At 47.7% G+C, this 26,155-nt stretch overlaps 6 protein-coding genes across 6 annotated transcripts; 2 read left to right on the forward strand and 4 right to left on the reverse strand.

Moving 5' to 3' along the window:
* Positions 1 to 2,721: 2,721 nt before the first annotated feature.
* Positions 2,722 to 3,733, reverse strand: F5Y00DRAFT_260402 (HAD-like protein; the record flags this gene model as incomplete). The annotated part of the gene is made up of 3 exons (XM_048011011.1): positions 2,722 to 3,242; positions 3,453 to 3,562; positions 3,627 to 3,733. 3 exons carry the CDS (start codon positions 3,731 to 3,733, stop codon positions 2,722 to 2,724), a joined length of 738 nt encoding a protein of 245 aa, XP_047866456.1.
* Positions 3,734 to 4,042: 309 nt separating this feature from the next.
* On the forward strand, positions 4,043 to 6,432 carry F5Y00DRAFT_232577 (P-loop containing nucleoside triphosphate hydrolase protein). Its single transcript, XM_048007178.1, has 2 exons — positions 4,043 to 4,274; positions 4,348 to 6,432. The coding sequence occupies exons 1-2, from the start codon at positions 4,247 to 4,249 to the stop codon at positions 5,952 to 5,954; spliced, it is 1,635 nt and encodes a 544-aa protein (XP_047866457.1). The 5' UTR covers positions 4,043 to 4,246; the 3' UTR covers positions 5,955 to 6,432.
* Positions 6,433 to 6,983: 551 nt separating this feature from the next.
* On the reverse strand, positions 6,984 to 8,984 carry F5Y00DRAFT_268289 (heterokaryon incompatibility protein-domain-containing protein; the record flags this gene model as incomplete). The annotated part of the gene is made up of 1 exon (XM_048012227.1): positions 6,984 to 8,984. One exon carries the CDS (start codon positions 8,982 to 8,984, stop codon positions 6,984 to 6,986), a length of 2,001 nt encoding a protein of 666 aa, XP_047866458.1.
* Positions 8,985 to 11,706: 2,722 nt separating this feature from the next.
* Positions 11,707 to 12,625, forward strand: F5Y00DRAFT_232584 (uncharacterized protein). Its single transcript, XM_048007179.1, has 3 exons — positions 11,707 to 11,813; positions 11,878 to 11,992; positions 12,051 to 12,625. The coding sequence occupies exon 3, from the start codon at positions 12,111 to 12,113 to the stop codon at positions 12,552 to 12,554; it is 444 nt and encodes a 147-aa protein (XP_047866459.1). The 5' UTR covers positions 11,707 to 11,813; positions 11,878 to 11,992; positions 12,051 to 12,110; the 3' UTR covers positions 12,555 to 12,625.
* A 1,849-nt stretch (positions 12,626 to 14,474) lies between these two features.
* F5Y00DRAFT_32753 (uncharacterized protein) lies at positions 14,475 to 16,678 on the reverse strand. The gene is made up of 2 exons (XM_048013486.1): positions 16,559 to 16,678; positions 14,475 to 16,421 (listed from the first exon to the last, which is right to left on the reverse strand). The coding sequence occupies exon 2, from the start codon at positions 16,387 to 16,389 to the stop codon at positions 14,644 to 14,646; it is 1,746 nt and encodes a 581-aa protein (XP_047866460.1). The 5' UTR covers positions 16,390 to 16,421; positions 16,559 to 16,678; the 3' UTR covers positions 14,475 to 14,643.
* A 7,421-nt stretch (positions 16,679 to 24,099) lies between these two features.
* Positions 24,100 to 24,513, reverse strand: F5Y00DRAFT_32825 (uncharacterized protein). Its single transcript, XM_048013487.1, has one exon. The coding sequence runs from the start codon at positions 24,382 to 24,384 to the stop codon at positions 24,148 to 24,150; it is 237 nt and encodes a 78-aa protein (XP_047866461.1). The 5' UTR covers positions 24,385 to 24,513; the 3' UTR covers positions 24,100 to 24,147.
* Between the last annotated feature and the right edge of the window lie 1,642 nt (positions 24,514 to 26,155).

Consider the following 26,155-nt stretch of genomic DNA (forward strand, 5'->3'; position numbering starts at 1 on the left):
TGTTACACCTAGTCAGCGTTTTCTTACCAGCCCCCTTCTCACTAATGCAAAATCTTGCATCTCCATTTACTACCTTTTAAAATTATTTTCATAACAGCTTTTATTAGCACCCCGTTCCTGCAGTAGGGTAATTGGCTTTGTGTCACGACTGACAGCTTAAGCTTTTACTGAGGAAAAAAAAACAATATCCTTGTCCATTTAAGAAGCAGTTACATTTTGAATTGCAACGTCGTGGAAAGGGTATCCTACCCTATCTCTAATCATGACGATTTATCATTTTGAGCAACTACATACCCTTTACTACCCCTGAAAGAAACCGTGCGCCAACCATTCCTCTTCCGCAAAAGCTTGGCTCTCGTTGTGTACAACTGAGAAGCGGAAGTTCCCTTTGTTGCCCTTTGGTGGTCGCTCAGTTCAGGATACGGTCGGAATTAGGCCGCTATCTACTTTTTCGTGCTGTAGAGATGACACTGAAGGCGACCAATTACCAGCGACGCTATCTATCTAATCCGTACCGTCTTTCTACCTCATCACCGCCCCCGCCCGCCTTGACTTGAGAGCCGATCTTTGCCCCGAGGTCTAGATCATGCATAGGTCGCGCATTCGCCAGCTACTACGTCGGGCTTCCGCCAACTGCCATGGTTACTCAGGTCGGCGACCAGGCAATTTGACAACTGCGAAGATCCTTTCTTGGCAACTTCATCTCTTGGCAGTCTGCAGCCGACGACGCTGTGCTCACACAGCCCCAAGGGAAAATGCTGCATGTCTTGGAGATCGTTCATCCGAACAACGCTGCGAGAACCCGATGTTCTTCGAAAATCTTCGTATGTAGCATACGGTATGTCATGGAAACGGGTCCTTGCAGTCACTCCTCCCATTAAGGCTATCGCGAACTATAGGTAGGTGGCAGATATGCCGCCGTCCACCTCGTAGACCTCGTTACTCATAGATTACCGGGCCGGCATACTGTTTAACGGCGCGCAAAGTTTAGCCCAAGTCCATGGCCATGGGATGGTGCCCCTTTACACCAAAGCTCGTGATCCCGCGGCGTACAAAATATATTTCTTTAGAACCGCATAATTCCCATCCCGATTCATAAGTAACCGAGACCCATGGTAAGCCACTATTACCATATTCAGCTCTCATGGCTTCTATAGCCATGCCTTTCTAAGGCGAGAAGCCATCAAGCAGGTACGCGTATGGTTTCGGGTCATAACAAGGTTTGGGAGGGTAACAAAGCTCGGGGGGGCGGACGTAAGGGAGGTTCCGCCTGTCGGGTTTTGTTATTCTTTGCGTAGCTAAGAGATATCCAGTCCGTTACGTGGCAGTCCAGTTCCACTGGACCCTCACTACTGGGCCTCCGTCTCGCCCAACGGCGGACGCCACGGGCGGTCCCCCATCACCCCCAGCATGACCGCGTTGAGCACTCTGTGACCTGGGTATGTCTTTTATCAGAGTGATCGACAGTACTTGGACGGCCCGAGTCGGCATTTGGAAGCCAATATACCGAGAAGGGTATCGTGCAATGGCGCCTTCGAGACTGCTTTTCTGCAAGTGCTTCCTTAGCGGCAGACCCAGGTGTGCGTATGTTCTGTATGTGTGAGGGCGAAGAAGAGTACATCTCGCAACGGTTCCGTCATCGCAATCTTCCTCCCCACAAACTCGTCCCGTGATCGTGACCCCTGTGCAAGATCGATGTCTAACAGCAGCACAACCGGCAGAGCAGTTTAATGAGGTGCGCTACATAGATGTAGACGGAGATCGGTCACACTGGTTCTACAGGGTATGTCTCGCATCGTTTCCGAGTCGTGACGGGTATATGCTCGTCATTGACTCTTTTTTTTCCGTGGAGAGACACGGTTCAGAATCGGAAATACGCCCAGCAACACCACAATCCCAACCTAGAAGTGCGTATTCTTTTCTCCGCTACGATCGTTTCGCATCGTTCGTATCGTAGACATAAGTGTTGTGCAGGGCAGCCTCATTTTTCCACCTCGACAGGCCCTAATAAGTACAAACCAGGTACAGTGGACATCTTGAGCGGGGAGTGGATAAAGAGACCTGCAAAGTTCCGATAGTTCTGGTGATCATCATTAATGCATTTACCGCGCCAAGACCGGGGGTAGATGTGTGTCTCGTGTATGTAGTAAGAGCGTTTTTCTTTTCATATCACTTTAAATGTTGTTTTGTATCTTTTTATCTGCTAGCCTTGCAGTTACTAGCTCTTACATTTTCTCTTTTCATTTCATTTCTTTTTTTCTCCTTCTCTTTCAAGTGACGTAACCCCTAGCAAATTAGCCACAGAGACACGAAAATTGGTCGCCAACCAGTCAAGAAGCCAGATCAAGATGGTTTATATAACCAGACCCGTTAAGTCTATTATAATTTCGGCCAAATAGGATCTCTATAATTTATCGCTGTCGACCCCTATTTTTTGTTCCCGTGGAGGCTCTCTCCGGAAGTTACCCGGCCCGCTTTATGAAGCCCGATATCCCAGTCTATATGCCGAACAAGAGAGGTATATGTGAATAGAAAATGCCAAGCTCGTAACTACATTGTATGGAAATGGTGTTCCATCAATGTAATTGAAATGTCTTGGCACGCTGTGACTTTGACTGCGACTTTGACGGTGTGTCCGGTTACCTAGGTTACTGCTACCAACTGCTAAGACTCTGGAAATTGCGGCGTTGTAATGTCTTTGAATTATCGGTTCTTCATCCCTCAGTTCCCATTTGAAACAGATGCGGGAGGAAGAGCCAAAGCATCTGAAATCTGTAGCGTCACGGAGCCGTCTTTCTCGCTTCGGACCATTTTGACGGACTGCAGATCTCGGACTATCCAATCGGGCTCGGCAGCAAGTACCTGTTCGGCCGTGTGGCTCGTAACCAAGCCCAGCACCTTACATCCTGCGGCCTTGCCGGATCTAATACCAGCAGGACTATCTTCCAAGACGAGGATATCAGGACTGTCATCAGAACTGAGCCCGAGCTTCTCTCGCCCCAGATTATAGCATGCCGGGTCGGGCTTTCCGTTAGCGACAGATTCAGCTGTGACTAAGTTCGTTGGATGTGGCAGCTTCAACACGTCGAGCCAGCCTGTTACCAACGGCATGGTGCCCGAGGTCACGATAGCCCAGCGCGCAGACACTGCGATCAAAGCGTCGAGGAGGGCTCTCGCGCCTGGAATCTCGACGGCGTCTGCGCCGTGCAGTTTCGGGAGTAAGCCCTCCATATGTCTCACATCTAACCATATAGATTAGTCGGTGAACTCAGGGGGGTAGGTGTAGGTACTGTCGCGGAGTAAAACATATTTAAGGGGGGGTGAGAAGTAAGGCCGCAAGGGGTAAGTTGCAAGGAGATCAGGGGAACAGAGCGAAAGGGAGAGGCGTTTCAACCACCACAACTCCATTGGGACTTGGATATGTATTATGTTAATGTATAGCGTGAACTCACATTCCCAGTTGGCCTTTTCCGGACTAAGCACCTTGAGCATGTCTATACTCCGACGGCCGTGAGAGGTCTGCAAGATAACCTCCGGGTCTACACCGATTTCATTTCCGACGCTACCCTTGACTTAGGGCCGATTCCCAAATCCCCATTTCCTGCGGGGGAGGGGGGAGGACTTACGTTTCCCAGTGCTTGACGACTGCGGCTGTCGAATCGATGATTGTGCCGTCCATGTCGAAGAGTAGTCCCTTGAAAGAGACCTCGAACGGAGGCGTTGTGTAGTCCATTATGGAGTGTATGATATTTGCGCTCTCTTGTGTGCTATATTAAGTGTCTATTCTAAAGCGAGAATGAAATAAATGAATCGGAGTTAAGGTGCTAGTAATATAATAGGCTGCTGTCGTCAGACACTGGAGTATGGGTTTCTGTGTAAAAGATATGAAATCGGATTTCCGTCGCGAAGCGATTTATATGTTAGAATCAGGTCGGAATGGCCGAGTTAGGAAACTCCGCTCTCATAGTGGCATTACATTAGATAGCATGTTAGTCACGCAAAATTGAAGCTATCGCGAAGCTTAAACACCGCTAAAAAGATGGGACCTTCAACGGAGGTGTTCTTATCGGTGAGCGGGGTCAGCCAATCGGCAGGCCTAGTGGGGGTTCTATCCTGGGCGGTGACTGGCGGCAGAAGCTTATCGCATTTTTTCTACACCAAATTTCTAAACTTTTTATGCCCGATAACCCTCCAAGTACAATTCAAGTACAATTCATATACAATTGCCAGGCACAGCAAGTTGAAAATGGCCAATCACATTACAAAACCGAAGAGTAGGTTTAATTAAATTTCGATTGAAATTTCTTTATGAATAGCGCATCAGCTAACTCATTATTCATTGTGCAGAGGCCAAGTCCAAGCGGACTCCCGTCCGTCTACGGCATAAGATTGAGAAGGCCTCAGCCGCAAAGCAACGCAAAGCCAGAAAAGAAGCAAAGAAGAACCCCCAATGGACGTCCAAGCTGAAGAAGGACCCGGGTATTCCCAACCTATTCCCCTACAAGGAAAAGATCCTACACGAGATTGAAGAAGGTCGACGGAGGAAACAAGAGGAACAGCAACGCCGGAAAGAGCTGGCGAAGGCTGCGAAGACCGGTTCTACGAACGAAGCCGAGAAGGACGAGGATGCTATGGACGGTGCTGAGGATGGAGACTTCGATGGATTTTCCGAAGATCATGATGATGCGATGGACGAGGATAATGTGGATGATTCCTCAAATCCCATGGCAGCACTTATTGCGAGCGCCAGAGCTGCCGCTGAGAAGTATGATCGCGAACTCCAAAGCGGAGACGATATGGACGAAGACGAGTCATCGGATGACGATTTAGAAGATGGAAGCGCTGAACTGCGCGCCCAATCCTCGTCGCGCAAAGCCCACGACAAAGTCTTCAAGCAAGTCGTAGACCAAGCAGATGTCGTTCTCTACGTTCTAGACGCCAGAGACCCCGAAGGAACGAGGTCAAGAGAAGTCGAGCGTATGGTGATGGCCGCGGCGAGCGGTGGAAAGAGGTTAATACTCATCCTCAACAAAATCGACTTAGTTCCGCCGCATGTCCTCAAGGACTGGCTCACGTACCTACGGAGATATTTCCCTACTCTTCCACTACGCGCTTCTGGCTCCGCACCCAATGCGCAGACCTTCAATCACCGCGATCTCACCGTCCAAAGCACCTCATCTACGCTCTTCAAGTCCCTAAAATCCTTCGCCGCTACTAAGCAGCTCAAGCGCGCCGTCTCAGTCGGTGTTATCGGCTACCCTAACGTCGGCAAGTCTTCCGTCATCAATGCGCTACTCTCGCGACTTGGTGGCGGTCGCAGCGCAGCTGCTTGCCCCGCGGGCGCCGAAGCGGGTGTAACAACAAGCATCCGCGCGGTTAAGATCGATAGCAAGCTCACGCTTCTCGATTCCCCTGGAATCGTATTCCCTTCTGCGTCTGCGCCGACAGGCGAGGCTCCGTCGAAGAAGAGCGCCGTAGAGGCGCACGCTCACCTGGTTCTGCTCAACGCCATCCCGCCAAAGCAGATTGACGACCCGATACCGGCTGTCGCGCTGCTGCTTAGGAGACTAGCGGCGTCGCCGGAACTTCTCCAGAAACTTATGGATGTGTATGACATCCCTCCACTTATGACATCTGCGGATGGGGATGCTACGACGGATTTCCTAGTCCAGGTCGCGCGGAAGCGTGGACGGCTTGGGCGCGGCGGAGTGCCGAATCTGACGGCGGCTGCTATGACGGTTGTGACGGACTGGCGTGATGGGCGTATACAGGGATGGGTCGATGCGCCGGTGTTGCCGGTCGCGACGGAGATCTCGGCTACAGCGGGGTCGGCGAGCGCGCCGACGGCTATGCCCGATCAGAAGGAGATTGTTACGGAGTGGGCGAAGGAGTTTAAGCTCGAGGGGTTATGGGGCGATGACGGGGAGAAGGATGGAGATAAGATGGAGCAGTGAGAGAGTTCTTCGTTCACGATGAAGTTAATGTCTTAGACGAAGGAAGAGGCTGGAGAGGAATATGTGATACCGAATCGAGAATAGGGTTGAGTTGAGGAGGGTGTGGGTGCGAATGCGCCGCACAACTTACTTAGCCTGATTTGACTTATGTTCAGGACCGGAGTTAGGGACTGGGAAAATAGGTTGCGTTTCGAGACGTTGCTTTGATGGTCTTGATCTGGTCTTTGTTGATTGGTAGATATGAGATGAGATGAGATAAGTATGATGAGGCGAAGTGGAGTGGAGTGGAGTGAATATACCAAGTCTCGCGTATAATAGTGGTGTTTGGAGGTTTGGGGCAGTGAAGTAGATGTTCTTTAAACTTTGGAGGTACCACGAGGTGAAGTAAGGAGCATAGAAATCACTTTGTTGTTTCACAAAGCGCTTTGAACTTAACTATGGGACATAGTATACATTAACTACCTATCTAGGTACCTAGGTATTAAAGGTCTCTTTTATTGTAAATACCTTGTTTAAAATCTTAGCAGTAAGTTCGAGATCGTAAAAATGTGTTTATATTATCATCTTAGGAATGTTTAGAAATACTAGCATGTTTTTATAAGAGGTAGATATATCAGTTGGGATTGGTAAGGTGTTTGTGATATCATGTAGAGCGTCAGTTTATTATTTATACCTAAGCATGATTTTTTGCTGATATATGTTTTAGATATGGTAGGTAATTACCTGTTAATAGTTATAATATAGACTAATTACCTAGGTAGACTCTACGCCTCTTTTATACTTTCGATACCTCGCCCCGGGTTAGGCGGGCAATGGTGGTATTAGCAGGTGTTAATGTGACGGCGAGAAAATGTCTCCTTTCCCTTTTATACATTACTTGGCCTTGGTGGCAGTTGTAAGTAGTACTTGATTAAACGCTTGGGATCTCCAAAAAATAACAATATTTTCCTTATAAATATCTACCTTTTATATAGATAAATACCACCTTTCGCGTGGGTATTCTCCCCTAATCCACCCTACCCCTAAAACTCAACATAAATGAATTTCAACTCGAGTTTTCGTATCATCCTTAAGGACCTCCCCATCCATTATCCCATGGACGTAGCTAGAACCGACGAGCTTGAGTCGATGCTCTGCGGGGGCATGGCAATCCTTCGGCTTTGGCTCGTGGCTACTACCTACTTGTCGTAAAATATACGGCAGCGCGCTACCTCGCAACACAAACACCGTATCGCCGGTAACCATCCCTGGCGGACCTATGCCCATGAGCCCTTGGTTGGTAATATAAAAGCGATTGTTCCCGACTGTTGGTATAATGACGGATGCGGCGTGGTTGTACCAGCTTGGGGGCGCCGTGTCTGATTCATCAGCGTGGACTACAATTTCCCACCAGTTCCTACATAGATCCTCGTCGCTCTCATCTAACTGCCTCCTTTCGGGCCCTTTATATCCGGATCGAAAGTAGTTTCGCATTGGAATGCCCGGCCCAAGCAGTATTCGTTCGGTTGTGCATACCACGTCTCCACCCAGAGTGCTTCTAAAAGCATCTGAGTAAGATTGGCCATTCGTGTACGGTTCGTCTGGGTGTAGTCCATGCTTGTAGATTAGTCGTTCCCATCCTATTAGATCCTCGAAAGTCGTGCCCTTGACAATGTCGCATATGTCTCCTACTGACGTGACCACACCAACCATTAGCCCGTCGACTATGAGCTCCGAATTGCAACAAAGGCGGACTTTGGATAACTGCCCGCCTGCATTGTATAGCCCCTGGTCTCTCTCTAGCTCTCGGAACCCATCCTCGCCGTCCATCGGGATAGTCCAATCGTGGACCCACGACGGGAGACGCAGTCTTTTCAAAGAGCTCTGCGCCCCTTGCAAGATGTTTAAGGAATTGCTGTCCTCTATCAACTTCATAGTCGTGTTCACGTAAAGCTGTTCGGGACTGATAGAGTAGTTAGGCTTCAACGGGGCAGCATGGTTCCATACCGATAGCCCTAGGAGTGAATAGACTTTGTCCAGTGAGTCGGTCGCCTGGCGTACACGGTACCTTCGGAGAAGGTAACCTAGATCCCGCGGGGAGTCTTGAGCAATGAGCTGTGGTATAATCTCTACCGTCTTTGCAAGGAATTTTTTGAGGACATTGCGTTGGTCCTTTAGGAGCCTATCCATCTCGTTTCCGCAGCAGTTTTCCATGTGCAAGCCTAGAAAATGCTGAGCCAAGAGTAATGTCTTGAACGGTATCATGACATGGTATATTACGATCCGGAGGTCTTGGGCAAGCCGGGCCTCCTGGACGGTCCATGCCCTGTCCCACCAGGCACTATTTATCCAGCGTACTAAGACTTTGAACCCTTCAATATAGGAAGATGCTACTGTGAACTCGGCTTCGTTCGGAGGACGCCGGGTATTAATTACTCTTTCGAAAAGTGGTGAGTCCTTCAGATGATTCTCTTCTCCTAAATTTGCAAGTGTACGCAGGAACCGAATAGCGACTTTGGTGTTCTGTACTTCGGGGCTATTAGGCCCACCAAAGCGGCTTTTAAGAGAAGTCATGTCATCCATCTCATCGGCACTGATGATGCTCCCCTGCGGATTCACGATTCCGTTATCATTCGGTGTTCCCAGCCAGCAGAGGACCTGCTTAGCGCCGGAATAGATCTGGCCCATCAGTGCGACTTGATATTCCCGCTCTGGAATATCCTCCTGGTTAATACAGATGGCATCAATCCAAACGATGCGCTCCGCGTCGGGTTTCCGAATAAATTGGAGCGCAGCGTAGAGATTGGGAGCTACTGCAAAGTCACTGCCTTCGAGGGGAAAGAGGTTATCTCTAGTGAGCACGATACGCTGAGGATTAATACTCGTCCCCCACACGTAGGACAGTGCCTCGTATGTTGGCTTGTCGTCTAAAGAGCATTGGGATAGATGACAAGAGATGAGACTCGAAAGCTTACCCGGGTGTAAGTGTAACAGCCGAATCTCACGGCGTGAGTGATCTAGGCTGGAATAATGACGGCTATTTCCTGACATGTTGAACGCCAGAGGAAAGGCCTAATAACACACATCTGTAAATAGGTATACTCGAGAATAGGGAAAGTTCATAGGCAATGTAGTGGCATTAGTAGAGTAGAGACACATGGAAAAGACGCAGAAGTATGAATAGATAGGTAAACTCAATAACAAATATCCTCAGCCACATAATAGTTAGCATTAATATTGAGCAATATTAGGTATTATGTTGACATGTCATATTCGGTACATGGTAAGGCATACTTTACCTACCTGGTATGGTTATTTTGCTGCGACTATCGATCCTACGGCTACAGCCATTGATAATTAACAATGTAAATATTTTAAAGAACCGCGGAAACATCCTACTAGAACGCATTACGAATTAAAGCTATCAGTTTTCAAAGGCAAGTCAAGTTCTATTGGATGTCTTTAATATTTAAATCGTCGTAAACTAGTTGGGAAAGGGGTAAAGTTCTAAAGCACCGCCTCATCCTACACGTAGTATATGAAAACTATTATGATCGTTATCATCGGTATGGTCCTAGGCCCTGCTCCTAGAGGGACAATAATGTAATTACGTAACGATACGAACGAGAAACGAGAACATAATTAGGTTAGGGTTAGAGAACCTTAAACTTATTCAATAACTATAACCAGGAGCTCTTTGTCTTAGGCATTTTAGTAACTTAAAGATTTAGTAGTAACAATTAGTACAGGAAAGAAGAGTTTAGGTACTTAGGTACCTAGGTATAAATGACTATATTCATTCCCAATGTTATACCTATGACTTTCTCTTATGGGGCTTTCGAGTCTATGTTTGTTAGGTTCATTTCTAAAGGAACGCTTTGAGATCTAAGGAAGGGAACGCATTTAAAACCTCAAGTAAGCAATACCCTGACGATACTTTATGATAACATTAGTTTGCGCTTTAGGTTGGGTGGTTAGTTGGTGTTAAGGCAACCTCTTTTCAGTAAGTGAGATATCGAGTATAGTGTTGAGAAGCCTTAATATACACTTTATACCCGACTAAGACCTCACCCAAACCCTGCGAGTTACTTAGACTGTTTCGTAGCATAGCGCAGTACTTCTGACTAACGGCTATTGAAAAGACTAAAGTTAAGTAGCTTTTGTCTTCCATTATCAATAAGTCTATTCAACTATTACTCGCATTGGTCTTAAGTTAGCACGTTGCTACGTAGGCACCTTAGGCGATAAATTTAACAACCAATTTATGCAAACGATTAATGACTAGGTACAGTGCTTCTAATGAAAACCGAGGGCTTAACTGGTATTATATTCGAGTCTATCAAATGTCTCTCAACGGACCATAGGAAGATAGAAAACTTCAAAGCATCATTGTCATCGGCAGAACTGTTAAATTACGGCATGTTGCGCCGGTGCCCTAGCTATGCACGGGCTTGGGCTTTGAGGGGCTGTGGGAGTAGTGTATGTATTGTTGAGATTCGATAGCTATATGAAGATGCTGATATACAGTGCCCAAACCCTGTTCACGATGTAGTTTGCCTCATTTCCGAAATAAGTCGCTTGGATACTACCTTCAATGCTTTTCATGTGATTCTTTTAACCGGGTTTGTACGTATGCTCTGGCATTACCTACACCCACGGCTCTTATCTTAACACCCAATCTGGCAGTCCTGGATGCGTTTGTGTCAGATATCATCTGCATCTGGGTTGGCTTATATGTGACGATTGTATTGCAGCGATACCAGCTGTATTGCCGCTTTTAAGGGTAGGTATCATTTACCGAAAGAAGGGGTGTTCGTATGGAGTACCGGCAGCAAGGAAAGGGAGGCTTACCAGGATTAACCGAGATATCAGGAGCCGGGGACACGGACAGCTAGGTATGTAGAGGATTTAACGATGGGGATATAATATCTCTTCTAGCTCTTCTAGTGTACATATTCGGCATCTTAAACCCGTAAATGGCCGTCCCTTTACGTACAAGCTAATAGATACGAGATATGTACATGGCTCGTACGGAAATAACCAATATACAAAAATATACAAAACCCGGAGGACTTCGCTCTCGAGTCCGCCTGAATGGTCATGGCTCCCACGTGTCGGTCTGATTTGCTCGACCAGCTCCATCGTAATAAGAAACCATACCCAGCAAGCTACATACGTAAGTGTACTCCCGTAATATCCGACGAACCAGCAGAACCAAAATCTCGGCCCAGAAGACCCTTACCCTGCGCCTCGACGGCCCCCAAATCTCCCATCTCCCTGCTATGTACATAGGCTAGAGAAGAAAGAAGGAAAGGGCTAGAAGAATAAAAGAAAGGGAAGAAAAAAAAAAAAGAGGCGGTGAAACCGTACGCTCGGGCTTCCGCGTCGTATCTTGGTATCCAACCACAACGCGATCGACCCACGTGTGCTTGAACCGAAGAAACAAACTCCACCACGCGCGTAGTGTACATACCGAGGGGAGATCGAGCTAGGTTGAACGATCGCGAGCAGGGCATGGGGGGTGGCGCGTAGTGTAGTGGTGTCGGGGGTCTAAACGATCGTCATAGTCGCTACCTGTCACCGCCGCAGTTGGCCCGTCTACCGAACGAACGAACAGACTCCGGAATTGCCCTTTGGTTAACTACCTACCTAACTAAATCTTTAGTTATACGAAAGATTCCATGAATCAAATCTGTATGTATAGACGTAAATTCTTACATACATACCTCTTACAGTTCCGGAAATAAAACAGAACTTTACCAAAAGACGGCAGGGATACCGATCCACCATCGCGGACCCGGGGACCGAGAGCGCGTTCGTTCGCTCTCTGGGGATGGTATGTACAATACAGATAACTATCGCATACATATGTAATGTCATGTAAGTCAGTACCTACAATACATAACCCGTCAGATAGATATGCATAACGAAGTGCACATAAAAGCCAGGATCAACCCCAAAGGGAGAATGAAAATCTCCCGCACATCCAAACCCTACCTACAACCTCTCGTCTTTCCCCGCGTCAGATTGGATGGGCGCGTTGTGGGAGTGAATCCTATGTATGTGTATATTATTGTTGTTATTATTATTATTTATACCTAATGCAAGTAAGATTAGACATGTCAGGTTGAATAAGAGGCAAAGTTAGGATAGGTTAAATATGGAAGATACCTACCTATGTTAATATGTACGCAGGCCGGCGCAACAAGCATGGGACTCCTCCGCACGGGGTACCCTCTCATTGGTAATGTAGGGCTGAGTCAGATCTCCGTACGGTTGGTTCGACGGCGCGGTAACGGGGTGTGGTGTAGTGTGGTATGGTGTAGTATATATGTAATGCGCATAATGTGTTATGTACCTACCTACCTACCCATCGCATGGCTGGCTGCCCACCCCCCTCCCCTCATCTTACATACCAGCCTACCTACCTACCTACATGCTCTTCTCGTGGGAATTGCGTGCTGCCATTCTGCTGTCCGACTCCTACCTACCTTTTACCACGCGCCGTATTATTGCTTTGCTCGCTCCCGTCCCGTTGGATCCGAACGTCTGGAACGTTGCGGTAGGGTACCTATGGCACGGCGTGGTATGGCATGGTATGGTATGTCATGGCATGGGTAATGTATGTAGGCACCATGTAAGTATTACATACATACCTACATAAATACATATATGCAGCAGCATGGCATGCGTCGACGTGGATTACGCTTTATTAGGGCGACGTACATACATATACATACATACATATATACCACGCACATATATGTATGCACAGGTAACGTATATGTGCGACTACGGCATGGATATAGGGGCCCGGTCTGGAACCATCTATTCCATCTATCCATCGGCCGATTAATAATTATGTGTGCCGCGGAAGGGATCGAGAAGCACCATGCGGCTCCCTTCCTACGTATGATTCTAGTTTTGGCTGGCCATCGTCATGAGATTCAACACGTAGTGTAATTGTATACCTAATCTATCGTGACCAAAGGGATTCTTTCCTCGTTATGGAGCTCGATACGGCACTTGGCCGGTGATCGTCGCACTTTTACGCAAGGGATATTATTGTGGTTATCATCCTCATGATAGATAGGACAAGGGCCTTCCGTTACTCGTCTATACGAAGTAATAAGTACGGATCTAATGTACTAGGAACTGTTGCTGCTACTCAAATACGATCGCCTGTAGCACATACTCGTATATTCAGAAAACAGTCACAAGTATCTCATGTCAAATGACGATTCCGGATTCCATCGAATATTGATTTGTATTACCCCTATTGCGCTCTGATGCTTTGCCTTCCGCGCGCAACTCCGCCTAGACTATAATCTGAACGCTATCGGCAGTAGGCTCTCTCCCTTTCGAATGGCCACCTAAGCTCGATACAAGAAATCCCGGTATCCCTTATGATGCAAATTCGACCCTCCGAAAGCCCACAAAAAACATCCATGAGGGAATAGACAGACTGCCACACCCGAACTCAATCAATGAGCAAGAGTCTAACCGCCCCTGATCGAATAATCCGTTCGATCCCGTTGTGTAGGTACCCTACAATGCTAACTGATTGATACGTTCGTTGCTTCCAATTTCCTCCATAAAACGTAAGATAGAATTGTACCGAAGGGCCAAGTAATAAAGAATAAAGGAGAACGTAGAAATAAAACCTCCTTAGCCCATGACCGTAAAAAGATGTACCTCTTCGCCATTTATGCAATGCGATGACCATAAGTGACTGGCACCAGGAACGGTACTGGCAGCCAAGCCGAGCCGCTCCCGGCACTGCCAATCCTGATTCATGGCCAAGCTGCTTCAAGGGAACTCGAGAGTATACTGGTAGTCAGCTTCCCGGGATTCGTAGCAGTCAACCAGCGGGGGGGCCGGTATAAGAATGGTATTCTGCCACAAAGCCGGCGAGAAATTAACATACATTTACGCTCGGTACCGTAAGGTATGCGAGCGTATGCCACCTCCGAATCTCACCTTGAGAGCAACGTGATATGGTATGTAATCCGCAATTTGATAGCCAAAGCAGTTTGCGAGCATCTGGTTTAAAGGGTATCATCGAAAACAAAAACAAGTAAGCATCTGACCGAAACGAATGAAGGACAGCGTAGAAACGACCAAATCCACGGTGGTATCAAGTGTACATGCAAAATGCTGAAAACGATTGGCTGGCTGTAGTCTCATCATGCAGCGTGAAGCGCAGGGGCAATACAGCCTACCAGTTCCACCCTTGCCCGAAGGAACGTAAATCCGGTGAAGCCCCAAAAAATGAGCTTAGTACGAGAGGAACCGCCGATTCAGACAATTGGTTTTTGCGGCTGTCCGACCGGGCAGTGCCGCGACGCTACCATCTGCTGGATAATGGCTGAACGCCTCTAAGTCAGAATCCATGCCGGAACGCGGTGATACCTCCCACACGTTGTAGACGGAGAAGCCCCAAAAAATGCGACCAAGTACTCTCCTACTCCTACTCCTCTATTGCCGAGTTAGGCCAAATAGTGCAAGCAGGTTTATAGCCCCATCAAATCAAAGAACCATCCCATCCCGAAGGTGTGAAAGTTAAAAATAAAAAAAAGAGGTGGTTATGTTTCAGGCCTCCTCGCATAAACGTACAGAGCGCGAAAGGTGGCCTAGATGTAAGTGACAGTGTTGCCAACAACTAGGGCTGAAGTGGCTCTGATTTATGAACTGAAAACCCTGAATGGCATCATTGAGGTTGGCTTGCCCACCACGTCTGGCCAGCTGAAGTTTGCGGGGTATTCCATGCTGACGTCACGGCTGGTCCAGGCCCAGGGTTTTGGGGCATAAACTGCCTAGGTGTCTGCTCGGGGGGATACATGCCTTGGCCCGGGTTGGGATAACTCTGCCCTATCCCTGGCATCCCGTGGTACTGCATAGTACTGGGCTGCATCTGAGGGTTGCCTCCTGAGTGACGCAGTTGCGGAGCTGGCGACTGTTGAGGGTGAGGTGACTGTTGCGACTGAGTTGTATACCCCTGATAATGCTGAGGCGTTTGGGGTGTTTGGGGAGGTCCCCACATCTGGTTCGAAGAGCCGTAGTTGTATGCCGGGGCCCCTTGAGACATGTTGCCGGAAGCACCAGGCTGGATATTAGAGGGTCTCGACTGCTTCTGGGAAGATGGCTGGGGGATCCCCCGCATCGGCGGTTGGCTGATCGGCTGCTGAGAGTGGATAGACTGCGAGTAAGGAGGCGCGGTCATCATCATCTGCGGGCTCTGGTTCGATACGATGCCAGACGTCTGCATACTCGCCGGTGCGGTATGAGGCGACTGACCGGGACGCGTCGTGGGTAGGGAAGACTCGGTCGTCACGGGTTGAGTAGTCGATGGCTGCTCATGAGGCCTCCGCCATAAGTTGTTCATGTAGTCGGTCCGCATCTCGCGCTGTTGGTTGACGCTTCGATTGTACTCAGCAGCATGGTGTGCCTGTTGGTTTATTTCGGATATGGGGCTGGACTGCGTCCTATCCTGGTAGGCCGGGCCGGTAATCTCCTGTCGAGGGCCACCTTTCATGAAATTGGTGTAATCTCGAGTCCTTGTATCGTTCAGATCTGGTCCTACTGTTATCATGGGCATTCTGGTCGAGCTTCCTGGCGGTCCCATCATACCTGGTTGAACAAGGGGTTGCGGAGCACCGCCGAATGGGGGAGTATTCGCATATACAATCTCACCGTGAGGGGCTCCTGGAAGGGACGCCATACTGCTATTCGCCTCAGCTGCTGCCTCTCTAGCTTTAGATGCGCCTGGTCTCTTCTCTCCTGCAAGATCAGCCTCCGTAAAGCCCTGCTTCCTCGCCTTCTGCTCCCAGTAATCATCTCGTACTCTCCGCCCGTTAACTATGACTCTACTCCCGAATTGACGAAACATAGATCGCGCTGTGACAATTGCTATCTGCCTTGACCTGTACGAGAATGGAAGTATCTCCTGCGTGACAAGATCATCCTTTTCGACTTGATTCGCAATGATCTTAAAGAGGGACCGGTTCTTATTGAAGAGCAAATACGAATCTCTGTACCCCAGAACTCTTGCGCATTCCGTAGCGAGCATGAATAACTTATCACCGCGGTTAGGGACAAGGAATGTTCGGCATCTATACTCTCGCCCTCCTAGTAGCTGGCCGTTGGGCATAACCTTCTTCTCGCCGGCATCATCAATTTCGCGCGGCAGGTATTCATCGCCACCGGGTCCGAGCTGGTCCGTTGTATGATCGCGCACGGTCGGTAGTGCCTTCAAGGTTGTCTTAGTGGGAGTAGTCTTCGGCGGAGGGGATGCTTGGGCCGGAGTATAAGCCCCGGGCTGTCCGGGTAACGGGGCATTTTGCGTTTGAGGAGTGTGCGGTGGTATAGACTGCGACATTTGAGCGGGAGGCGGAGGAGGGGGGATTTGGGTCTGATTCGGTTGTTCCGGAAGGTCACCAGAAATTCGCGATTTCATCGGTCGGCCGCGTTTTCTAGGCCTCGAATCACCTGCGATAAGGCGAACGGTGTTAGCAGGTAGCTCCTTGCGGCAGCCCGTTGCACGACAACATGATGTAACATAGCGCACGATGCGCACAGCGGCAACCATAATCAATCGGGTACACAAAAGCGAGACGGCAGCTTACCATCATCTCCGAGATTCTCAGACAACGGCGCGTCGTTATAAGAGTCCGGAGAACGACTTCTCTTGAGACTCCGTGAACCCGAATTCAATAATTCTGCGCAATTAGAAGCTTTGGATTAGCAATCGGCAATTAGATAACAACAAGACGACCGTCGAATTAAATAGAAAACGGTATCGAATCGGCAGGTAGGTATATGCCATCGCGACGGTGATTGTTTAAAGTAAATCACAGTCGCGTCGTGCTCGCTAGAGCGGAGTGTGAAGTGACAGATAAATGATGACGATGACGATCATTCGTGGCTGGGTGAGAAGGATATGTTAGGTACGAAGGCGGGCTACAGGGACGAGCTCGAAGCTCAAAAGCTCAGAAGCTCAAGCAAGCTCAAAAGCTCGATAGCTCAAAAGCTCAAGCAAGCTTCTAGTAAAAGAGCGGCGCGCAAAGACGGCGCGCGGCGGTGAAAAAAAAGGAAAAAATCAAATAAAAAGGCTGACAGGCAAAAAAGGAGAGGCTTGGATTAAATGCGCGGATACTCATACTCACCAGAATTGAGAGCAGCAGGGTTGATAGTTGCGGGATTGATGGTCGCACCCTCAGCACCGTTAGGCTGGGTGGAATACATTCGGGCGACGATGCGATGTTGCACGTCAGGCGGCAGAAGAGACGTGGAGAAAGCTGTGCCTGCAGAGCGACGTGTCTTGATATAGTTGGCCTAGAAAAAAAGGGCAGAGGAAGGGTGAATGACGCGCGCAACAAGGCGAGGGTAGTAGATCTTGGAATGATGGCGAAGTGTGCTTGCTTCGAGGGGGACGATGCAGATTACTCGCGCATGTGGTTGGTAGATTTGGCGCAAACCCGATTTCTCAAGTCTCCGTATCGGGTATCGGGGTCGATAGCATGGATGTAGTTTATGTATGTAGTGTACCCGTACGTATGTATGTAGTGAGGTATGTAGCGCATGTATGATGTACTTATAACCGGGGAGTACAGGTACCTAGCTTCGGTACTACTGCGTTAAAAATGTTGCAAGTGGAATGTGGCCGGCGAATAATATGTAAAAATGGCCTTGATCGGCTCTGGACCCTTCAGTATGTAGGTGTATAAACTTCGAGTAGGGATTAAGAAGTTAAGATAAGAAGTTAAGAAACGAACTTCAAACGAACTGCGGTTTGGCCGCACAACTTAAAAGACAATGTTGAATCGATAACGTTGAATCGATAACGTTAAATCGATGTCTTTAATTCTGTTTTCTCTTCTCTTCTCTTCTCTTTTCTCTTCTTGATAGCGTGACTAATCTTAGTTAATAACTAGATAGTTCTGATTTCTAGTGCCGATCTCTTTAGCTGTTGTGATTTGCCTCTCGCTCCGGGAAAGTTGCCCCCTTCATACGTCCGTAAGGCCTTTTTGTATGTAGTAGTAGGTAGTTTATCAAGGTGGGAGAGAAGGGGGAAAGGATTGACCTCTCGGGTAGAAGGATTACTTTAGTCTAAAGACTCAAAGGTCGGCCAAGTAGTTAAAGATATATAAGAGTCGCGTTAACTAGTATCTCAACGCGCGAAGCTCTCGTCCTTGATATCTGCAATAATGGCGATATTGATATTGCTATGTTTCTTTTTCCTTCCTGGTTTCAGATATTGTTGAACTGCTCTGAGACTATCGCAAACCACAATGATAGGCTCGGACAGGGCAGGCTGCGAGTTAGGAATCTGGGGTGTGTGGTGTGGCAGTGGGTGGCAGCAGTATGTACAGACAGAAGTTGATAACGACTGGATAGGCGGCACCTTGTGCAAAAGAGATGGATGGGTGGATCAACGGGAAGCCAAGCCCAGGTGGTGTCGTGCTTCTGCCGGGCTACCTCTTTTCGGTCCAAGGATCAAATAGAAGCAGGCTTAGAGCCGATGACTATTTCGCGTTTGAAGCTGGGCGTTCTTAGCTTGTCGGGATGCTGGCATGAGTTTCGGTTTCGTTTGCTTCTTGGGAAACGCTAATAATAACAAGTACGTGCAATACAACGCGACGAACTAGAGCAGGCCTGCTTAAGTTAAAGTGTATTGCGCCCGCAGGTTGCAATGGTAATGGGAGAGGGGAGAAACGTGAGGTAGTATAGCATAAGAGCATGTGTATAATGCGGATTAAAGCCAAACGCAAGAGCGGGTATGCAAGTGCTGGCTGGATAGTGTAGGGCCAGATACGGGTTTATCTCCAAAGGTGCCCTGCGATCCAGGATCAGTCGACGATAGAATATAGAGACGGGACAAGGCCCATAAAGTTAACAGATCAGTCGGAAAACGCGCAGCAAGCAACAAGCAGCGATAGAGTAACAGAATGCGACGATAAATCAATGGGGACTATGCGGATGGCGAATAGATGATGAACAGTAATCAGCAACGCCGAGAAGAGTGGCCGAACAGAGCCAAGGGTCTCTACGAAGGAACAGGGGGGGAGAGAAGAAAGAATGACCGGGGGTTGTGCAAGCCCAGACGCAAACAAGGGACAAGGATGTTTATGAACGGGGCAACGGGGGGATGCTTTGCAAGGGGGACCCATGTCGATGATATGTAGATACTTACATAGCTGGGCACCTTGGCAACTACATGTAGGTAAGTAGCTGGGGGGTGTAGGCGAATGAGAATGCATACATTAGGTAGTGCAGATGCTTGCTCAGTTGCGAAGCTACGATGTACCGTGGCCATGTAGTAGTTGCAGTAGTTGTAGTCGTGATAAGTTGTAGTTGCTAAAGAACAAGCGAGAATGCATAGTTTGTTACTAAAAGTTGGGTGTGGCAATAGGTAGGTAATTATTGCGAAAATAGACATGATATATAATATATAAAATGATAACTTACATTATACCATGTAAACTTCAATCCGACGAGGCTCGACTAGTTCTCGTCTTGCATTACGAGCTGAGAGATGACCAATTCGATCGCCAATCTGTCACCTTTTTCGTATTGGAAACCAAGCTCAGCCTTACATATGATACACACGAGCAGCCGAAGAGAACGGTTCGGATGAGTAAATGGTACGGTGGAAATCGAGCCGCAGCCGTTGAATTTCATCGTGCAGCTTCAAACTTCAGGTTTATGATGTGATTCGGACTTTGGGATAAAACATTGAACCAGGAATCCGACTGGGCGCTACGGATGATTCATACATGAAAAATACATAATAAGAAGTAACTAATGTATATATCATATCTGCGCACGCAGTACAAAAGGAGCAAGAACGGTACACATGGTAACACGAAGCGTGTGGGTAAAGTTACCCGAGTTGGATAAGCTCCGCATTAGCATACCATTAAATTGATCATCTTCTAGTAACACCTGATAATCTTCTATGTACCTCATTATTCCCTCACATATACATATGTATGTTAGATAGCTGTGTAGATATTTCAGAGAGGCTGAGAGGTTGGAGGTTAAATCGCCGATAAAGCTTGATGTTTAAAGCCTGATGTTCTTGCTAGCTCTTGCTTAGCTTGACCGGCATCCCGTTGGAACTATCTTGTCAGAATTCTAGCTAACATCCTGGCAGGCTCATTTATACGCATTAAAAGCTAATCGGACGGACCCCCAACGACCAACATTGAAGTAGGTAGATAGGAGGTAGCCTTACAGGCTGTGCCACTCGCTGTTTTTATTTTACAAGATACATTACTATGTATTTGGGATAAATGCAAATGCCATACGGTATCATATTCGGCATGATACAGATCGCGCCTTATTACTATGTATATATTACGTATGCTACGGATTCGTACGTGCTATGTATGTAAAACGTGCCTAACCTATCGGACATGGCAAGACAATTTTTCAAAGGGACCTGTTTTACATTTTACACATTTTGAGGTGCCCATTTAAAAGTACCCGAATACAAAGATACAAACGGCTTCATCGGCGCATCGGTGGAGTTGCGGGAAGATTTGACCCGGCCGAATGTTTCAAGGCCGGGAATCTCTCCCAATTAATTGATGGTTACGGAAGGTGCGCAGGTGAAAAGACCATGAACCATAATTTACCCAGGTACCTACCCTAATATACCCTTGAGAAAATAGACTTTAGATCTAGCATTAGTTGGACATATTTCGTGCACAAGGTTTTCTCCTATATTAGTAGAATGGAAAACGTGAGCCGCAGTTCCCGATCATATTTCTCGGCGCTTCCACTAAGTCTACTACCTACTACGGCAAGTTACCTAGGTACCCTTCTCAGCTTTGACTTCTCCATACATATGATACATTCAGAGCTGGGGTAATTTAAGTATATTTTTTTTCTTTCCTCCTTAAAAAAAAAACTCATTTACGTACACACTCCCAGCAACGTTGCCTCTTACGGAACTTTTTAGCTCGACAGTGGGGCAAGAGTCCGGACAATCGCGGGTACATCCTGATCGACCCTGGATAAGTTTCGAGTGTACACGAGGACAATGCAGAGTCTCACCAGTCTCAGACCTAATTACTAACAACTGCAGTTTGGTGGAGGTACATGGTAGAAAATTACCAATCTGCAATCAGAAAAAGAAAGGATGAATCGTAAAAAGCGGGTGGCGGCCGCGGAAGTTCAGAATCATGAAATACGGGATGAGAATAGATAAGTGGTTAAGTGGTTAGTTGGCACAAGGGCTATCTCGTTCACGAATGAAGTCTTGTATATCGGCTACTTGTTGCACGTCTGTTACCTGTATAGCTAATAAGTCGGCAGGTGGACTATCCGAAGGTAGCATGGCTAAAGAGGCATATGTCCGTCCCGCCATTTCTAGCATACTCGACATGATGCTAACAATATGATAATGATAATTAACATGATCGACACAATAAGAAATAAGAAATAAGAGATGAGCTTGCCGCCAAAACGCGAAATATACCATCACCATCGCCATGTAAGCGGCATACGCGTCGAGCTGCTACATTTCGCAGTTCGCTTGATGTCTTGTCGTCGTTATTCCTTCTTACCTGCATGACTTCATGCAGGATGGGGTTTGGGGCTAGGTACCAACATTAGAATCCGTCAACATGTAAACTGTTCCAACTGTTACTGTGTAAGCCTGGCTTACGGCATCTTCAAAATGCAAATGTCAGCATAGTATTCTACTTCGAGGCATCTACCTACCTACTCAAGTTTGAAAGTCATATTCTCTGTCGCTGGCTCAAGTACAGCTAAATGGAGCGCTGTTCTGATTGGATCGCTATACAAGCTTAAGCGACCAATGGCCTCATATATCAGCATTCGCCGTTTGATTGAACGGCACGCCGTACGGGCAAGGACTAATAATAGACAAAATCTCTCAGTTACTTTACTTAGCTGCAAGGCTGTCGCCGATAGATAGGGGGACGTGTGATTAGAGGGTGGAAACGAGGGGCTTGTCTAGAATCATTGCTACCTAAGGGAAACATCAATCTCATCCTCCCCGTTCCAAAGAGAGGGTAGTTTCTTTCAGGCGTCAAAGACACAGTAGCTCACTATTATTGCTATTAGCTTCTTCCATATCCGCCAAACCACGTAATATTTTCGTCAGCACTTGCTAATATCTTCCTTCTACGCGGCAGAACCCTGCCACCTTAGCACATGCCAAACCAGACGTGCGTATCTGTTCAACATCCCAGGGGGCGTTGACTCATATCCAAATCCCACCTCAACCGGGAATCGCGAATGCATCGTTGCCCCGCTCTACAAGCCCTTGCCTCTCCGCATGACCGTACCCAGAGAACGAATTCACTATGTAGGTTAGCTACCTAGACCTAACAAGAATACTAACGTAATTGACTTCCCTAAGGCTAAGGTTAGGTATGCTGGTATGTAGTCGATAGCTGAGCAGTGGAACAAGATTGGTCATCGATGAGCGAAAGGGATTCAGTTTCAACACCAAATACAGAACTAGTTAGCCCCATCTTGTTGTAGCTCTAGAAGCCAGAAGCCCAATGATAATCTCTAACTAATTCGGAGTCGCCTCAGTGGCATCTTAATTGGTCTAAAGAACGCCACATCTCGGGGGCCGCCACGGATTCGACCAGTCCTTAGCAATATTAGGCGCGCCAAGACGGCGAGCAGCCAAACGCCATAGCGGTAGGAACCGACCTTGTGGAACTGGCTTTTTCGGCAACGTCTACTTTAATTTGAATAACATCACCCGTAGTCCCGTAGCGAGGATTTGTCGAGATTACAAACATAGTCGTCGTATATGTTTTAGTTCCATGAGAGCGACGCCATGGAACATCTATTAGGCATCTATTAGGGAACCCCACATCGCCAACAATCAATATTGCTGCATCAACCTGTAATTACATGTAATTACAGCTGGTACCGATATGATGCGAATCCACACCACTCCCGTCCGTGTATACACGCGGCTTCTTCTATCTCTCGGACTTTCATTCAAGGATATGCTACCAGCATGCTAACTGCATGTCTAGACAGTCTAGACAGTCTAGACTTTGGACCTTCATGTCTCGTTTTTTTTTTCTATCAGCTAGGTAAGCTGACTTCCTGATAAACTTACTCGAATAGGTAGCTTATATTTTGGTCTAGTGATCTGTTAAGCGCCATTGTCGTCGCCATGACGCAAATTTCACTAACAAGTAAATTTATATAACTACTGTACATATAGAATATATACATCAGTTGCCCCTTAAGTTTATATCAGGTACTTAGAATAGTCTGTCGCACAAATACCAGTAGTACACGCTTGTAATTCGCGGCGGTGGAATTAGATACATAGGACATACTTGAACACAATTGTATACTTACTTAAGATTTACAGGATCTCGTGTAAAGGGGTTCAGCATACATCATCCGGGTATCTCTGTACAATACTTCTCTGTACGTAAACACAGAGTTTGTGAGATGTTACCTATCAGAGGTCCATGTGTCATACGGACTAAAACGGTTAGGTAGGACGAGGCCTTACGCCGTCTACTTCTCTTCCTGCACTTCCTGCACGATGCTGCAGCCAAGGTCTAGTTACATGTAGCTTCACCTATTCGTCGACCTGCATGAGCTCCACTTGGCACCGGATACCAGCCTGCCAGCCTCTTCTCATCTGTCACGAGTCGCTTCTATCAGATTCCCACTATCATCAGGAGGCCGATCATCTGTTTACGACGGGGACCAGAAAGAAGAGCAGCGATCGCGGATCTAGCCATGGGTAAAGACAGATGCGTATACGATTGCCGATGCACTAAGGTCATCCCGGCGTGTGGGGAGCTGCGACGACCCGGTTGATTATGAGCTCACAGATATCACACAAGCTCACATGGCAGCAAACGAGCGACCATCGAGAGTCTGGTTGAAGAAACAAGACAACATATGCCATATGGATGTTTCACGATATGTCGGAAGACCCATCAAAAGGTATAAGATGGGACCAAAGAGCGTCATTGAGCATTAGGACCAATGATCAGACGAGCCGAACCCAGACTCTGACCGGCTTCCATCACGGCCGACACATGTCGAAACAAGCCATGATTGGCCTGCCAAATATAATCCTTGCATATCGCATATAATTTATGCGAAAGTGCGCCACAGCTGAAGAACTAGGCCACAATAGAGGTAGCTGTGGACTATAGAAAGAGGCTTTGGACTCACTGACTCAAAGGTCTCAAGTAACCAAACAGGAATAAATCGGAACCGGCGGGAAGGAAACCAATACATGCATACCTCTGACCGAAGAAACATCGTAAGATACGATTCCACTTGTATAGTATAGCTTGCATAGTATAGGTAATTTCTTCAGACGAACATTAGGTACGGGGAAGAAGCCGGCGATAAGAAAGCAAGAAACTAACCTAGACATAACTACTACATACCTACCTATTCTCAACTCCCAGGCAGTCATCGGTCGCGCCAAGAGCTCTCTGCCTTGGATGAACGCCTGTGTCTATAATAATACAATGCCATGTACGCATGGCGTAACAGGGAGTTTGACTTATTACCTTGTTATCCCCGGCACTTAGGGACGACCGGGAATGGATGTTCCGTCGAGCGTCAAGTTGAGATGAGACCTAATTACCCCTCATCTCTCTTCGCGGTCTGGTTCCGCTTGCGATTCCACTAAACCCTCTTGCTATGTAGGTATTGTAGGTATACGATCAGAAATGATATCTGTTAACTATGTAGACCTTCCAGATCAGATCTATATCAGCCATTTGAGTATAGATAGACGACGGTTGGGGTTATCAGCGTCTATAGGACTACATGTGACCGGTGGGGGAGCCTCTAATATGGGGCGAGCAGTGAACGATTATGTATAGCGGCCCAGAACGCGCTGGGGAAGCGAGTTATAGTATATTACGCTAGTGTAGACAAAGACAAGATGGTGTGAAGCGATGGCTTCGAGGAGAGTATAGTACATATACCACACTATGTATAGTACATAGAGGAGGGGGGAACACGATGAGGAGCATTAGGGGGGTCGGTGTTGAGAATGAGCTCCTCGGTCGTACCTTGGGGGACTTGATGGAGGGGGACAGTATCGCTGCCGCCATTGGTCGAAGCTATGAGATGAGGTCTCGTCGGCCAACCAGCTGACACGATGAATGTTCAAGCTTGGAGCCGGAACCCACAGACCATCTGCAAATCATCATCTACCTTGGCGCCTGTTCATCCCCACTCTACCTTAAATGCTACCGCCCAAGCCGCCTGCGGTCCATGCCCTCGCCCCACGCTCACGATCCCATCCATGGATACCCCCCTACTATGTACCTATGCATGTAGTATATACATATCTGCCTAGGGGGGGTCCCCCTCCATGAAAATCCCAGCTTGCTAAAACAGGCTGACAGGATGACAGGGTTATGTACATACATAGTGTACCTACACTACACTCAGCATGCAGTCGCGTCTTCTCTCGCGTCGCATCCCATCCCAAATTTTTTTTTTCCCTTTCCCTCGATCTGAACTAAGGTGTCCTTATCTTTGCTCGTGTAAGTGTGGCTTGCTTAAAGTCTCACACTCACGTCTGCAGCCGTCCGGGCCAACCGAGTAGGAGGTTTCCTTAATGCTTCTCGCGGGAGCACAAAGCGTAAGCCTCTCTTTGACAGTTTGGCACAGCCATGAATCCATCCCGCCCAGCGAGAACGGTACTGGGTATTATAGCGTATAACTATAGTGTAGGCATACCTAGTGTTAGTTGTACATAGTAGGCGGCGGCATCGCCAACCAACAAACACCCCTCCCCCATGGCTGGCTTGCCTGCCCTCCTCCCTCGGCAGATTATTTCCAAGGAGTGCACTCCACGATCTGTCTATCGAGCTGCCGACCCACTGAGGAACGCTCAGACGTGCCTACCAGCCTACCATGACCTGCTCGTCCGTTGCTTCTGCATGGCACGACAGAGCGGGAGATTTTCCCAGATCCCTGTTTACCCGCTCTTGCAGGCGGCCGAGCATCCACAATTGATCGTTTTTAGCTTAGATTCCTGCTGCGTCGATAGCCTCTTTTTTGCTCTGGGTCGACAAACAAACGTATCACAAAACAATTTACCTAATTTTTTTTTTATCTTTCTCTTTTGTTTTTTTCTGGAGATACCTTAACCATATTGCTTTTTCTAACGGATACAATGCAAGGGAGGTAGGTGGCTTTTCTTTCGAAAGAACGCCGGCATCGCT

Source organism: Daldinia vernicosa, assembly GCF_022497035.1.
Source record: "Daldinia vernicosa strain CBS 139.73 unplaced genomic scaffold F5Y00scaffold_14, whole genome shotgun sequence".
Taxonomy (NCBI): domain Eukaryota; kingdom Fungi; phylum Ascomycota; class Sordariomycetes; order Xylariales; family Hypoxylaceae; genus Daldinia; species Daldinia vernicosa.

Coding starts and splice junctions, on each gene's coding strand:
- F5Y00DRAFT_232584 (XM_048007179.1), top strand. CDS start 12,111: ATGTTAATATGTACGCAGGCCGGCGCAACAAGCATGGGACTCCTCCGC.
- F5Y00DRAFT_32825 (XM_048013487.1), bottom strand. CDS start 24,384: ATGACTGCCTGGGAGTTGAGAATAGGTAGGTATGTAGTAGTTATGTCT.
- F5Y00DRAFT_32753 (XM_048013486.1), bottom strand. CDS start 16,389: ATGAAATCGCGAATTTCTGGTGACCTTCCGGAACAACCGAATCAGACC.
- F5Y00DRAFT_232577 (XM_048007178.1), top strand. CDS start 4,247: ATGGCCAATCACATTACAAAACCGAAGA. Junction 4,275..4,347: donor TCACATTACAAAACCGAAGA/GTAGGTTTAATT, acceptor TTCATTGTGCAG/AGGCCAAGTCCAAGCGGACT.